Source organism: Cyanistes caeruleus, chromosome 3, assembly GCF_971803275.1.
Source record: "Cyanistes caeruleus chromosome 3, bCyaCae1.hap1.1, whole genome shotgun sequence".
Taxonomy (NCBI): domain Eukaryota; kingdom Metazoa; phylum Chordata; class Aves; order Passeriformes; family Paridae; genus Cyanistes; species Cyanistes caeruleus.
Window position 1 is genome coordinate 15,321,715 of NC_141703.1, and position 15,455 is coordinate 15,337,169.

Consider the following 15,455-nt stretch of genomic DNA (forward strand, 5'->3'; position numbering starts at 1 on the left):
AAATGAAATCATGGCATTAACACTGTAAAGTGTACTGAATGGTTTCTGTTAACATTTCTGCACAGATTCTGGAAGTTGAGTTTGGAAGAAAAGAAGTAGAAATCAGAAATGGAAATATAGGGAAATGCAATACATTGGAATGTTTATGAAAAGACATTAATTTGAAGTGTTACTTTGGAAATAAATGCCCCATATTTTTCCAGGGAAAGTGAAATACGTTGTGAATGTGCAAAAGACTTTTGGAGTTGCATGCAGTAAAAGTGTTTTAAAATTTCTTGGAATAGATGTAGATTAAGAGACCATTGAAGAGGAGTTGTCTGAAGGCAGATGTGAGACAGAAAGTGGAAAGGGGAGGTAGCAGTGATATACGTGAAGTACATACGCAGTTTTTTTTCAAGGGACTTTCTCCACGAAGCTGTAGCAGAGGTGCTTCCTGTTCTTGAATCTACAAAGTAACTGCTCTGAATTTTTTGTATATTTATACATACAGTGACAAAAAAGACGGATTCGTACTCTTCTTATGCTCTGAAATTCAGTATGCAAGCCGTAACAGAAAAGGTATTTGAAATTTGTTTTCTATTTCTTCTTTCATTGCCTAGTAATCTGCAGCTATGGCCACTCGGAAGATTTTGAGGAAGAAGTTTGTTTAAATATGAGAAAAATCTTTGGTCTCCCTTTAAGATCTTACTAACCTCTGTCAACACCTGAAGATACCTACTTTTGTTAGAGATAATGGTGCTGAATGTATTGTAAGAAATGTATGAAAGTGTATCTGGTTGTTGTCTTCTGTTTTCTTTCAATTTTTCAGGCAGAAAATTGAAGTACGAATGGAAAATTATGTACTGTTCCTGGTGTCTGTTTTAATTCTCAGTTGTGCAGCTGATAAAGAGGAGGTATCAGGTGTGATTGCAGTGTTGTTCATTTATAAGATATAAAGCTGGTTTTTGATGTCTTTCTAGCTTGAAAACTTCAGCTTGAAATCCATGCTCTGCAGGGTAAAACTGTGTTTGTAAGTGTGATGGCATCTGAGACAGATTTTGCTGATAGCAGATGAAGATGTAGAAAGCAGGAAGCTGGTGCAGAGCCATGCTTGCTGGCTTTAGTTTTCAAAGACCATTTTATGTGGTATTGAAGAGTCTTATACTGGTAAACTGAATCTGGTGCATATAGCAACCTGAAAGCTTCTCTGTACTCCAGAGGACTTGCCAATATTACTAGCAGAATTGGAGAGGTAAATTTATCTTAAGCAAGAAGTGTAGTGTAGTTGGTTTTGAAATTCTGATGTGTAGCTCGTGTTGTGAACCAGTGAAACAGTGTAACTGTACTGCTGTCTCAGGTCAGAAAATTTCTGGATTTCTTGTAATGAAAGCAGAATACAATCTTTAAATAGTGCACATTAGTTGTAGGGTGTCAAAGATGCTCATGTTGAATCATAGGTACACGGTGCGGATCCTTATCTGTTGCTTGTCATTTTAATTTTCTTTTCTGTGTGGTTTGTTTGCTTTTATCACAACCAGTTGTGGGGGGACTGTGAGGGATTTCTTTCTGAGACCCTTGTGCTTGTTACACACCCCTACCTGTCTCTGTTCATGCTTTCATACAGCTTTTCATAAAACATAAAAAGGTCCTGTGCACATGCAGGGGCCCTTTGCAGCTGAAGTTTGATTCCTGGGCAGGAAAAGGGAATATTTCCCATGTCTGAGAACACTTTGGTTCCTGAAGTGTTTTCTGCTTCCCCAGCTGCTGCTTGGTACCTGGCAGGGCAGAGCTGACCAACTCCTGTTGTCCTTCCCTGCTGCTTTGCCACAGCCTTTTGCAATCTCTGGCACCTCTGTGACTTCCTCTGCCTTTGCTCTGGGCTTTGTTGGTTCTTAGGCCTTCACTGCTCTCCTCAGCAGTCTAAATACTCTCAATGAAGTGATGGCTGGGTCAGCTCTGCCTCGGTAGCCACTTGTCATGGGTTCAGTCCCCACAGGCCATCCACTTAGGAGCTGGACTTGATCCTTGAGGGTCCTGTCCAATTCAGAATATTCCAGGATTCTGGGAAAGTTATGGCATTAGCAGAGGCACTGAGGTTACATGCAGAATAGGGAAATTATTTCTGTCTGTACCTGAAGTGAATTGTTATGCTGGGGTACTCCTGATTTGGTTGTTTAGGGGATTTTTTAATGGTTTTTTGTTTTTTTTTTTAACACACTTGGCAGGAATTTGCAACTCGATTAATGAGCTTTCTTTTGTTGATTTTGGAAATCTTACTAGAATACTGCTACATATTTGTTTCCAAGAATTGTTTTAGATCATGGGATCCTAACTGAATGAGAGTCAGGAGAACTAGCTTCTTATTCCAAGTTTTAGGTATGGCCATTAAACTTGTTATACTGTGGTGAAATGCAAGAGAATACAATCGCAAGTGAAAATGTTGTCTCTGAGGTTTTGTTCCTGTCAACATTAATCAAGATTTTGTGAGGAGAAATGTAACAATACAGGCTGTTATTATTTGTTATTGCTGTTGTTATTACTCTTACAATGGTGAAAGCAAAACTAGTAAAACAAAATCTTCCCTCCTCTTCCAGCCCATCTCCTCACAAAGACACAGGTTGACCAAGATTGTCTTGTGCCAGTGGGCAGTCTGTGACTTGGCTGTGTTGACTCTTAGAAGGGAATTGAGCACAGAGCAATGACAGCGCTCTGGGCTGTCCTGGATGCCCAGGGCGTGATTACAAACGATGTCACACCTCAACCTGTTCATCTGCATTCAGAGGAGGTGAGGGAGCTCCAGTGAGGCAGCTGCCCTGGGTGTTTGGCCTGGAAGTGATTTGGAACTCCCTGGCAGTGAGGGAGGCTCTTTCCCATTCCGTGTCACAGGGAGCTGGTGCTATTCCCAGCTGGATGGAAGCGCGCCACGCTCGCGGCAGTCAGCAGGATGGATCCCGTATGTTCATCAAGGGAGCGAGTGCGGATTTGGCTGTCCTGTGGTGACCAGTTTGTTGGATATGTTTTGATGGCAGGCTTTGAGGGGAGGGGTTACTCAGGGGAGTGTGGGGTTGTGGAAAAGAGGAAAAATGGTGGTGGTTTGGGTCTGTCAGCTGTCTGATGTTTCGTGGGAATTAGCCTGTAAACATTTTATGAAGTATGTGAAAGTAAGAGTAGGTGCAGCAGTTGGGTAGTGAGCACACAGTAATGTGAAGCTTCAGTGTTGAGGTGTTTACTCGTTGTTAGTGTCTAGTATATTATATTGCAAAATGTAACCTTAAAAAACAGAGGCTTACTTGTGACTATATACTGATAGAATTGATAGAAATTCTGCCATGGATCCAGCTCCTCCCATGGCAGAGGGATTTGAGCTAAATGATCTTTAAGATCCCTTCCATCCCTTAACCATTCTCTGATTTTATTAAATTTATGAATTTGAAAACAATTTTTTTTTTCATTCTTTATGCAATGTAATTGCTGAGGTCTAAAACTATTCTTATTTAAATACATACACATAATACTGCTTTACTGATAGAGTTAATGTAGGTAGTATCAATTAATATACAAAGGAGACTCAATTATTTCCTCTTCTTGCTCAGGCTGGTTTTTGTAGTTTTAAGAAAACCTCAGTATAGCATTCCAGTTTAAAATATGCTGCTGTTTAAATTGTAAATTAAAAAAAACACCGATTTGGGCTAAGAGGGATACAAATATTTTTTTTTTTTTCCTTTCCTCCCTTCCTGAAGCTCCAAGCCATAAGGAGAATCTGATCAGAGATTGAAACAAGAACCCAATGTGCCATCTAGAAATCATCTTCTCAAATATATATTTTTTTTGGAGCTATAATATAATAATTCTTTAAGGTAGCTTCAATTTTTTCAGAACTTAGATATGTATTATTATTTGAAGTGTGTGTTATAGAAAGAATTCAATGTGGTTTTGGCAATAGCCTCTTAAAGTAGTTATAAGGATTTATAGAACTGGCAGGATTAGATGGTTCACAGCATTTCTCCAACCTACTACTAAAAGCTTGTGAGGCAAAGAGAAGGCATCCTAAACTTATATTGTGCCTCCCCTGAAATCAGTTTTCTTTTTCTTCCCCCTCTGGCAACCTTACAAACTCCGGATGTTTTTATTTTCTCTGTAGATTGTGCGTGGGTGGATATGTTAGTAATCCATGTATTTTGGTCTGATTCATTTTCACACTTGGCCTGGCAATTGTTTTACTGTTGGAGGAGGCTGCTGAGAGAAGCTCTTCTCTGTACGTAGAATCTGTAGAGGTTCTTAGTAGTATTTGCATACAAATGTCTTGCAAAACATACTTCCACAGATTTGGATTTGAAGAGAGTACAGCTGTGTAACTGATTTTTCCTGACAGGACCAAAAACCTCATTAAAATTCTCAAAACACAAGCTCCTAGAAATTGAATTGCAGTTCAGTCTCACTGCTGTTTGAAGCTAATGTGAGAATACTTGTCAATACTTCCACATTCTTTGCAGTTTAATTACAAGGCCCTCAGATGGATTCCCTTAAGTTTAGGAAATATTTTCTGGTTTTAATATTTGTTTGCAAAAAAGGGATTCTGAAAACCTGTAGAGTACCTACAGCATTTAGTAATCATAATGGTGAATGGTTGTGCTTCAGCCTTAGGCTGCCAAATAGTCCATTTACATACAACAATACAGCTTGTATCCAGACTTCATCTGCTGATTGTCTTTCAGTTTATATTACTTAAGTGTTAACAGTAACAGCAAGTAAGACTGAAGATGAGAGCAACAGGGACATGTAGAAAAAAAAGAGAAAGCTATCAGAAATTGCTGCTCTAACTGCTGCTGCCATGACTTAGTGATACTCTTTAGTTCTGATCAAGCACTGTAATTTATTAACAGTAAATGCGTGTGCATATGTGGGGCTTGTTTAGTGGTGCTGATTTTTAATTTCTTTGGATTTTCACTGTTGTATTTAGGGTTTACTTCTATGCAGAGAAGTGCTGTTTTTTTCTGAAGTATCATGAGTAGACCATGTAACAATTTTCATGTTTTTTATAAAGTGAATATCAAGTGGAATGACAAACTGCTTGCATTATTTGCAGTTGGAAGTAGTATTTGACTAATTAGGTATTTTTGTATTCTCTTCCTGTAAGTGCTGCAATTTCCTCCTAAAATCTTTTGGGAACTGTTTGGGAAGCTGATGGTGAAGACAGTCCTTAAAGGGTCCTCCATTTCCTGCTGTCACCTAATTATGTACTCTACTAGAATTTCACTGGCACAGTTAGTAAAAAGTAAAATTATCATATGACAGAGTATATTAGAGCAGTTTAGGTTTATGAGCAGAGAACATGTTGTTCTCTTCAGAGCTGGAAAGAGCCGGGTGTACGTGAGCCACTTAATTCTCATTTTTTGGCTTTGTTACAGCCATATGAAATATATCATTGTTTATATATAGACACTCTAGTTATTCAGTTACTGTGGAAAAAGTCAAAGGTGCAGATAAATGACCATCCTGTAATAGGATGGGTTATTTACTCACTCTGACTTCAGACTACTTCAGTGATGGATACTTAGCGCCAGTGATCGTGACAGGAGGTGGTGAGGGATGGAAGGTAAACAGGTAGAGCATACATTTTAAGAAATAACATTGCTACTTCCCACCCAGGGAGAAGGAACAAGGCAAGCCTTTCATTTTTATAGAAGGTGGTAATGACTTTCACTTCTACTGAATTCTTTTTTTTTAAAATGGGAATATTGAGAGAAATAAATGCATCTACAAGCCGTTCAAGAATGTGCAAGGTGTTGAGTATATGTGTCTGGTGCTTCACAAAACCTTAATTCATCCATTTGCTGCTTGGTGAGGACTCACTGCACCTTTTGAAAATTCAGTCAGTACTTGTTCTTCTAGAGAGCTTGCATTTGCCTTCCCAGAGGCAACAGGCCAGTATTATCAAAAACCCTGATTAAAAACACCCTTTCAACAGGTACTGTCTCTAAAACAGAAAGTTTTTTCATAGTTTTCATGACTGCTTAGATTATAAGCTACTGCCATTACTTTGGCTGGTTCCTTACAACCAGTTTAACTAAGCCTTGGTTTCCCGTTTAAACATGCTGTGGTGTGTTTTGCCTGATTTATCTGTCAGTATTTACCTATTAATCGACAGCACAAGCCAAATGAAAATCTCTTTTAATCCTTTTGGCTGAAAATGATTCTCTTTCTAATTGGAGCCAAGAGCATTACATCACTCAGCTTTGCTGTTGCCACCTGTGTTTATCAGCTTTTGGATTGCTTGAAGCATCCTTTAACTTTTGTCCCCTCACCCCAAGCTTCCTTATCAGGGTGGCCCAGGACCTTGCCAGCAGGTGAGCAGACTGCCTGTCCTAGTGCATGGTGCTGTTGTCTTGTCTGCCTGGCACTACAGAGACATGGCTCTTGCACTGCCATTGCCAAAGCTTTGGCCCAATGAATGCCTAATAATTAGAGGTAGAAGAAAGCAAGATGCAAATCTCCATGTTTCCTTTATGCCTCCCCAATGTCCCATGGCTCAATATTATTGTGCTATCAAAATGTAATCTGTTCCTCCTTTAGAAGTCTCTCTAAGTTGATCTGAGTTATTCTCTGTCCAGAGTTGAATTAAAGGAATATGGATGGAAAAATGCCTGTATTTCAGAGCTACCACATTATCTATCTTAAATAAAAAATAGCTGAGATTCACCCTCCAAAAATCTGCATGCATGTGTCAATGTAACTTTCAACAAATTTTTTAATTGTTTTCTTTTGTTTTAGAGGAGTCTAATTCTGAAACCTAGTTGAATAGTTGCTATATAATTTATTTCATGAGTAAACCACTTATAAGTAGAACTACTGAAATGCAGTGTTGTGCAGGTACAAGAGAACTTATGCTCAGGTTTTTACTTTTGTTCCCACACAACTTATGAAATTTCTGACCTTCAGTTGATTTGTAATGTTATGTGGTGTACTTGCTGTATTTCCTTTTCTATGACTCTGTCTTTTCAAACTGAGAGAACCTGAAGGCCTACGGTTGTGAACTTGAGTTCACAGATTACAGAATCACAGAATATTCCAAGTTGGAGGGGACCTGCAAGGACCATGAAGTCCAACTCTTAAGTGAATGGCCCATATGGAGATTGAACCCACAACCCTGGCATTATTAGCTCTCACTAAGAGAATGTCACGATTAGTGGCAGTTAATTCAAAAGCAAAAACTGGTTTATTGCTGATGTTTTGTAAAAGTACAGAATGCTAATGTTAAAGTAAAATCCTGGAAGGAATTAGGATTTGAGTTATCATGCTGTGAAATATCACCAGATTTTTCCCTGCAGAAGAAAATAATACGTACTTTGAAACCTTTGAATGGTTCACTGAAGTTGATAGAATGACAAGGAGGATACAATGGTGATTGTGGGACTGAGCACTGCATTTCATAATTAATTGCTCCATGGTTCTGCACAGAAAACTTTCTAATCTGTGTATTGTTAGCCTACATGTTTTTACTAGATTGTTTGAACTTCTGCAGCCTGTCATTCAATGTGAAATTTTTTAGAGACTAGAAACTGATGGACATCAGAGGAAAATGTTAAGTGGAGGGAGAAGAATGACTCATTAAACTGTAAAATAAGAGCTCTTCCTCAAACTGTAATCCCTTTCCAGATGTTTTCAGAAATCCATATATATGTGTCCATGCAGTAGGCATGTATGATGTATGCAGAAATAAAGACTGTGTCTAAAACCACAACATACGAGTTTAGGCATAGGAAATTTATTTTAAAGGGATGTTTATGTTACAGAATAATGGAAGTTATACTCTGGTATCCATTAATTCAACCTCTTTTACTCCACTAAGCAATTGTATAAGGATGGGTCTGCACAGGGAAATAACATGTGTTGCTCACCCTTCTGAACCCTGGTGACACTTGCAGTGACACTGTAATATTGACCCCATTTCTTTTTGCTGGGATTTTTACCATTGCATTGTTTCCTTAGTGAACATTCAGATATTTAGAAAAGGGTAGTTTTTGTTTGGTCTCTTTAGGTGGAGTATACTGTAGTCCCAGTAAGTTTTCTTTAAGGCTCATGTGTTTCCATTAGAAGCTGCCCTTCTCTTCCCACTTTCCCACCCCACAGCTTCTGTGTGGGTTTTATTTTCTCATGAAGCTGAAACTGGGCATACAAGTTCCAGGGTTGAAGAACTCCTTCAGGTCTTCCTTGCTTGTGCCTGGAGTTACTATGTGCTGGTAACCTGCCTCTCCAATCTCTGTACCGTGTCCTCCGGCTGTCAAATCGCAGCTCCATGGCACTGAGCACTGTAAAAAATGAGAGAATATATTAATTACAGCTGTGTTAGAGAGAGATTTTTATTTGAAGACTATTGTATTAGTGGAGGCTTTCTTGGTCACGCTTTTGAGCCTGTCTTGTACTAAAATGAAATTCTCAAGTCCTACCATTGAGGAATGTATCTGGAAGGATAGACACAGAGATGGGACTTGAGTTTTGACAAATAGCAGCACCAGCATTTGCTAATGAGTGCTAACAGATGTATTTGTTTCCTACTGATGTTTTCAGACATTCATAAAGTGAAAACAGGATTTACAGGGAGAGGCTAAATTACTATCTCTCACTGGATTGCATTGTTGGAAAAATTGACTAGGCTCCCACACTCAGTATCCCCTCATCAGATCTGGCAACAAGCAATGAAATTAAAGATAAATACTGGCTACAGGCAATTGTTTTTAGTTAAAGCCAATTAATATTAGCTGGTTAGACTGCTTGAGAGAAAAGGGAAGTTTGCATCACTGGAGCATGATGCAGAGTAGTAGGGGGATAGATGAACTTGAAATGGTATTTTTGATGTTGTGCTGCCATTATAGTGACAATACCGTTTTATTTAGCTTCATCTCAAAGTAGTAAGATACTGCATTCCTGCTGCTGTCAGGGAAATGCATGTAAACAGGACTTTTGAAAAGGTGATACATGTAATGATTCAGAGACAATACAGAATGATTAACTACAAGTGCTTTTCTAGGTGTGCAAAAAAAATCACACCAACATAATTGTCTGGTGAAGATCCTTTGGTAGCACTTACAGAGCTCCTTGATTTTTTTGGTGTTAACAGTGGCCACTTGAAATATATTTTTCTTTTTTCTGAATGTGTGTGCCTTTCGATGAGGAGCAAAAAGCTTAAGATAATACAAACCCAAATTGGTTTTTTTGAACATTATAGATGAGCAGCCTCACTTGTGATAGGAACTTGCACCTCCTGCTCTGGTGTTCTTTCATATAAGGTTATAAGGGTGTTAATGTGAAGTATTGCCAGGGAGCTTCTGCTATGCAGCAACTCTATGGCAAGGCCTTGCTTCAGGGCCATCTAGTAAAACCCTGCACAGCAGGCAAACAGGCTGTACCAGTGAAAGCTCAGTCAGCTAAACCAGTTCTGCTACTTTAAATCAGTGGCAGGGGCTTCTGCTGGTTCCATTGTTAATCCTAGTCTTTGTGCTTCAGCTATACTGGCAGAAGTTTGCAAATAGGAAATTTTAGGAAATTTTTTCCCTTCTCCTTTTGTAACTTTCTTTTTCCTCCTCTCCAAGAAATTTACAAATCTGTCTCTTAGTTATATGTACCTGCTCTCGGATACAGTCATTAACCACCTGCCTCTCTTGGAAGAAAGAAGTTTAAGGTTTGAATTCTCTGACTGGAAGAGAGTAGTTAATACTCAGATTTTATTCTGATGTGAAAGGGCTAGAATGAATAATGACAGCCATGGAAACGGTGCAAGGTGCTCAGACAGCATTTAATATCCAAATAAGTATTGCTTTTTCACAAAACATTAGCATTAACTTCTGGTTTTGTATTCAACCATTAGCAGATGAGAAGACTGGAAAGGAGCAATTGAACAGTTTCTCTAGCATTTTTTTAAGTGAAAAGGATACCTACAGGGTATCTGGAAAAGCTTCCTTAAGAGCAACCCATAGTAGGCTAACTTCACTGTAGAGATCATCACAGGAAGTGCAGCTAAGGCACCAAATTACATTGTTTGAAATGTTAATGAAGCATTTTTGTGCTCTGCAGAAACAAAAGCTATGCTAGCACAAAACCAAAGTTGTTTTCAGTGGTGTGTTGCGTTGCAAGCTCCCCTCTGCTGGCTGCAGAAAACCTTGTGTACAGAGAGAAAAGCTGTAGAGCTTGTACAGCTTGTGTTAGATTGCTTCCATGCAAATGGTAATGATGGTGTGTCTAAGCAAAACTTGAAGAAGCACAAACGTGATTAGGAAATAAAAATAATAAATAGGAAAAACATTGAAAAACGGGCACAGGACAAACATATAAATCCAGGCTTCTCAGGAAAGCAGTGCTCTAATAGTTCCCCACAGGAAAGTTGGATACTTTATTTATGTAATTTATGGTCAGTTTTTAAAAATTGTAGCTGCCAGGTTGTATATATGTTCTAAAAATTCCATTTTAATCTCAAAGGTGGTGTTTTAGTTACTCATGGCTGTGTAACAATGAGTGTTAGAATTGCTTGAATAGTTATGTCTCACATGGCTTCACTTCTTATACTTGAGCTTGGTCTGGGTTACAATTGACTACAAAAGTACAGATAACTTTGAGGTGTTTTGGGTTTGGGAGACCTATTTTATTCTGTGAAATGTCATTCAGTAACTCTAGCTCGTATTTGCTTCCACAGTATAAAGCATTCTAAAGCATTCTCTCCTCTCTCTATCATTCCTCCAACCCAGCCTGATGTCTGAAAAACAAGTGTTATTTTCATTCATACATCATAAAGATAGTGTAGACAGGTCTGCTGTAATGCCTCATCCAGAAGAAAATCTCAGAGGAGACTATATTGAGACAGAAAATTGATTTTCTCAGAAGGAACCTTGGGGGAGGCTCCTGGGGAGTAGCAGAAAGCAAAAGTTGATCATCTTTTCAAGTAGAAAAAGGAGACTTTGGGAAAATCTAGCCTCATGTTTGCTTCCTGGAAGCCATTTCCAAATATATGAAGGACAAGAAAAAGGTTGGGAGTAGTAAGTGTGGATTTATGAAAGTCATGTCTGAACAACCTGCTGTTCTTCTACCATGAGATCGCTGACTTGGTGGACTGAATGTTGTGTATATAGACTTCAGCAAAGCTTTTGTCACTATCTCCCATAACTTGACAAACTGATGAGGTGCAGTACAGGTGAGTGCAAAAAACTGGCTGAAATTGTGGACTCAAAGGGCAGCACAAGCTCCTGCTGCAGGCTGGTCACTGGAGGTGCTGCCACAGGGCTGGGTAACGGGGCCGATGCTGCTCAGTGTCTGCACTAATAGCCACAAGGACAGGGCAGAGAGGAATCTGAACAAGCTGGCAGGTGCTGCAAAACTGGCAAATGTTTGACTCCCCAGAGGGTCATGCTGCCATTCGTAGAGGCCTCAGGAGGCTGGAGAAACAGGCGGATAGGATGCTCATGAGCAGAGGGAAATGCCAAGTCCTGCAGCTGGAGAGGAATAACCCCAGGCACGAGTACAGACTGTGCCTGAGTGTCTGGAAAGCAGCTTTGTGGGGAAGGGCCCAGGGATGCTGCTGGACATGGAGCAGAGCATGAGGCAGCAGCGTGTGCTTGTGGCAGGGACAGCTCCTGGCTCCCTGGGCTGTTTTGGGCAGAGTGCTGGGAGCAGGAGGAGTGATGTGATCCTTCTCCCCTTCTCTTTTCTGGTGAGGCTCCTGTGGAGTTCTGTGTCCAGTTCTGGGCTCTGTGTTACAAGAGAGAGATGGAGAGAGCAGAGTGATCCCTGTGCAGGGCCATGGAGGTGGTAGAGGGATTGGAGCATGTGACATCTGGGTGTTATAAACAATGTAATTCTCTAGCTGGTTAAGAGAGTTGAAGTTGTAGTGATGTTTGTTTGTTGTGTGTGGTTGTATGGGTGCACAGAAACACGTGGTAGCCGGTTTTGAACAGTGGAGGGGGGTATGAGGGTAATGAAGGCAGAACAGAACGGAACATTCTAGGACAAGGAAATCACAACCTCAAATGACATTGTGGATTCTCATTGGCTGAAGGAACGGACCAATGGAGTGTCGAGTTGCGAAAATGATTGGTGGAGGTTGCATGATATTAAAGGCCAATCAACAGACCGTATTTAGACCAATCAACTGCAGGTTGAAAAACGCACCAATCCCACGCTGTGAGAGACTTTAAAACCCCCGGGGTGCCTGGCACAGGGGTTTTCTGAGGGGACTCGAGTCCTGAGGAGCACCCAGCGGAGCACACCAGGTGCAGTGGTGTGCAGGCTGTGCCAGGTTGCTTGTTATCCGATTTGTTCATGCAGGCTTCTGGGCTTATCCCAGGGCTTCGCTTTCAGCTGTTCTTGGGTTTATTTTAATAAACGAGTTTACTTTTTAAAGAAAAGTGATTTGCCTCGTTTACAACATGGGGAGAGTCTGAAAGAGATGGGACTGTTCAGTCTGGAGAGCAGGAGACTCAGGCTGATGCTATGAAGTGTCTGATTATATGACGTGTTAGCGTACAGAAAGTGAAGCCAGCCTTCTCCTGGCAATAGACAGTGAAATAAGAGAGTCAGTGGGTATTATTTGAAATCCAGGAAAATAATATAAACATAAGAAAAAATGTGTGAGGTTGGCCAAACACTGGAACAGGTTGTTCAAGGATATTGTGGAGCCTTCATCCTTGAATGTAATTAACAGCCAGCTGAACACAGCCTTGAGTATCTTGCTCTCACTGACCCCGCTCTGAGCCAGTGGGTTGGACTGAGCAATCTGCAGAGCTGCCTTCTTGCCTTGGCCATTCTATCAGCCTGTAAAAGCAATTAGTTGGATCGCTGTACTTTGGCTCAATAGGGATCACTCAACTATGGAGTAGTAAACAGGAGAATTAGTGGAAGACACCTAGAGGCTCTATCTTGAGAATAAGTAATGCCTTTTCTGTATAATCAAGTTAAGTGTTGGTTATAGTTTCCACTTCTAATTATAACTACATATTTTTTATTTCAATGAACAACATTTTTCACACTGCAATTAAAAATATGCCTACACACACATGCACTTATGCCAAGAATGAAGAAGGAGGTTTTACTAACATTATGAAATTATGATTCTTAGAGCATTTGAATAGGCTGAGTGAACTGTGCCTTTAGCTTTTTTTTTTTTAAACAAAACCCAGCTTTCTTCAGGCTATATTTTTATGTGCACCCCTTTCCCTCCCTCATTATTTCTCCCATATGCCACAAGTTCTGAAGTGACCTTTCAATGTGAAGAGGTGAGCTGTTAATTTATTACAAGTTGTAAGTAACCCCTCGTGAAAGTAGGCATCTACAGAGAGTATCCATATCCTGTGAAAGGCAGCAATACAAATTCAGGACTTGTCTGATGTAAATAGTCTAGGGGGAGAAGAGTGGTTAGAGGTAACTGTTGAGACAACTTGCAAACAAAGAAATAAAAATATCAGAATATTAATGGAGATGTTGCCCTGAGCAGCTTCAAATTACTCAGAGAGGTGAGGGGTGAGGTAACTGCTTAACGCGTGTGTGAGTGTGTATGTATGGGTTGGCGTAGGAATGAGAGCAAGGGCATGGAATGAGTTTGGAAAACATCTCTTACATCATCCCCTTACTCTTGTAGGATCATACAAGTGTTTCACACTTCTGAAGATTCATTGGGTTGTTGCTGTGCCGAGCAAATGCTGCTCGAGAATCTCTTAGCTCGTGTGGTTAGAAATGTGCCTTTATACTTCATCCTTGTCTTGTCAGTAAGGATGGCTTTTTGGGTTTTTTCCCCCCGTGGTGTTTCATCAATTCTGTTTGCTCTTTGTCTCTAAACAGGCCTGGAAGGTCTTCTCTGTGCTTGAGATTGTGTGGTAAGGTAGGCTTTCATTCTCTTGAGAACACAAGCAGCACTGCTCTGTGTTTTGTTTTACAGCACATGCTGGACAGACACGACATGATAAAGAGTGATACATAGTGACCCAGATTAAGCTTCAGTATTACACTCTGTATGGAGTTTGACTCATCCATTATCCATTTCATATTTTTTCTCTCATTTTCAGTAACCATAAATCAATTAATGGGCCTGGATTTTTCAAATGGACTTAAAACTATGTGAAAAGCAAAGTCTGTATGGTCTTTTGAAAATCACTGGAATTTTTAGTATCTTTCTCTAGCTACTCACAACTACTATAACTCTCTCTGAAACATCTTATGATAAGATTGGGGGGTTTTTTTTGAGCTGTACACTAATCATAGGTTTGAATTTTTTCATGTCATCAGGATTGGTTTTCTTCCCTTGGCCTTTTTTCCAAAATTGCTTTTTACTAGCTTGCCTGTGGTTAGGAGTGTGTGTTAATTTGTGGACTTTATCTGTCAGCCAGAGAACCACCTGTGTGCTGTCTGGTAAGCAGGATGCTGACTGGGATGAGTTTTGTTGAAGAAGTTATACACTGAATGAGTATTGGGTTTTTCACTTACCTGAAATAGCCTCCATTTCACAGTTCCTGTAGAGCCATTTTTCCCTACAACCCTTTCTTTTACTGCTAATTATAACCTTCTCTTATGAGTTCTTACAGCCACAGAATTCCCAAACTGTATGAAAGGGAAAGAAGGATTTAATAATTCAGAGAAGAAATGATTGAGTGAAAAGCAAAAGAAAAATTATTGTGAAAAAAAAAATAAATTGATGTATATGGGGCTTTATATACCCATTGTGGAACTATTTAAATAATTTAGCTGCCAAATGAATCACACTCCTCTTCTGTCATTCATGGAGGGCTCTGCTAAGACAGAAGCTTTGTATGAACAAGACGTTTTCTGAATAGGGTATTTGAGCAGCCCATTCTGTCCTGAAGTAAAAATTATTTTCAGCAGGCATATTCTAAACACATTGTACCTGTGTGAGAGAAGTACTAATAGCACAAAATATTGCGGTAGAATTTTGTGCCTGAGTTCAGTAACACTTGACAGAGGCCAGCCAAGGTAGAAAATTATCAAGATGAAATTTAGAAATAGAATATTTGCCTCTCCAGGACAAACTTGTCAGAAACTGGTATTAGGTTGGTATTAGACTTAAGTTAAGAAAATAGAGGAAACAGTAAAATTATGGTAGAGCATATAAGGGAGAAGATTATAATGGCTGGGGCATGTTTGCTACTCTGAAGAGTTAAAACTGGTGACCATTGTTAAAACAGATAAAAATAAAAAAATAAAAGGATGGAAAAGAACAGTGTAAAAGTTTCTGCTGAATTGCTAACAAGGGCTGAATTTAAGAAGGGTGATTGAAAGGGAGTGAAGCTGTGGGTTAAAAGGCTTGGAAAGGGCACTGTAAACCAGGGTAGTGTGTTTAAAAATGTAAATGCAGTTAAAAAAAAAAACCAGACAACACTAACATGAAAGTGCACTGGAGGAATTTCAGACTAATGTTCAAGTGCAGCTCTGCTGTGTTTTCCTTTTGGGTTTTTTGGGTTGTTTTTCTTTTTTAGGTGTTT

At 39.7% G+C, this 15,455-nt stretch overlaps 1 protein-coding gene across 10 annotated transcripts in view; it reads left to right on the forward strand.

The window, feature by feature from the left end:
• SH3KBP1 (SH3 domain containing kinase binding protein 1) overlaps nucleotides 1-15,455 on the forward strand; it is a 213,656-nt gene that overhangs the window by 26,989 nt on the left and 171,212 nt on the right. Inside the window, exon 1 of one of the 10 annotated variants that reach the window (XM_086879953.1) lies at nucleotides 418-558. The exons of 7 other annotated variants lie outside the window; for them this stretch is intronic. In XM_086879953.1, the coding sequence (XP_086736079.1) occupies nucleotides 538-558 (21 nt within the window). In that variant the 5' untranslated portion in view covers nucleotides 418-537. Of the gene's footprint in view, nucleotides 1-417; nucleotides 559-2,908; nucleotides 2,933-15,455 lie in introns of those variants that run through there. 2 more of the 10 variants (XM_086879957.1, XM_086879950.1) reach the window with 2 other exon arrangements.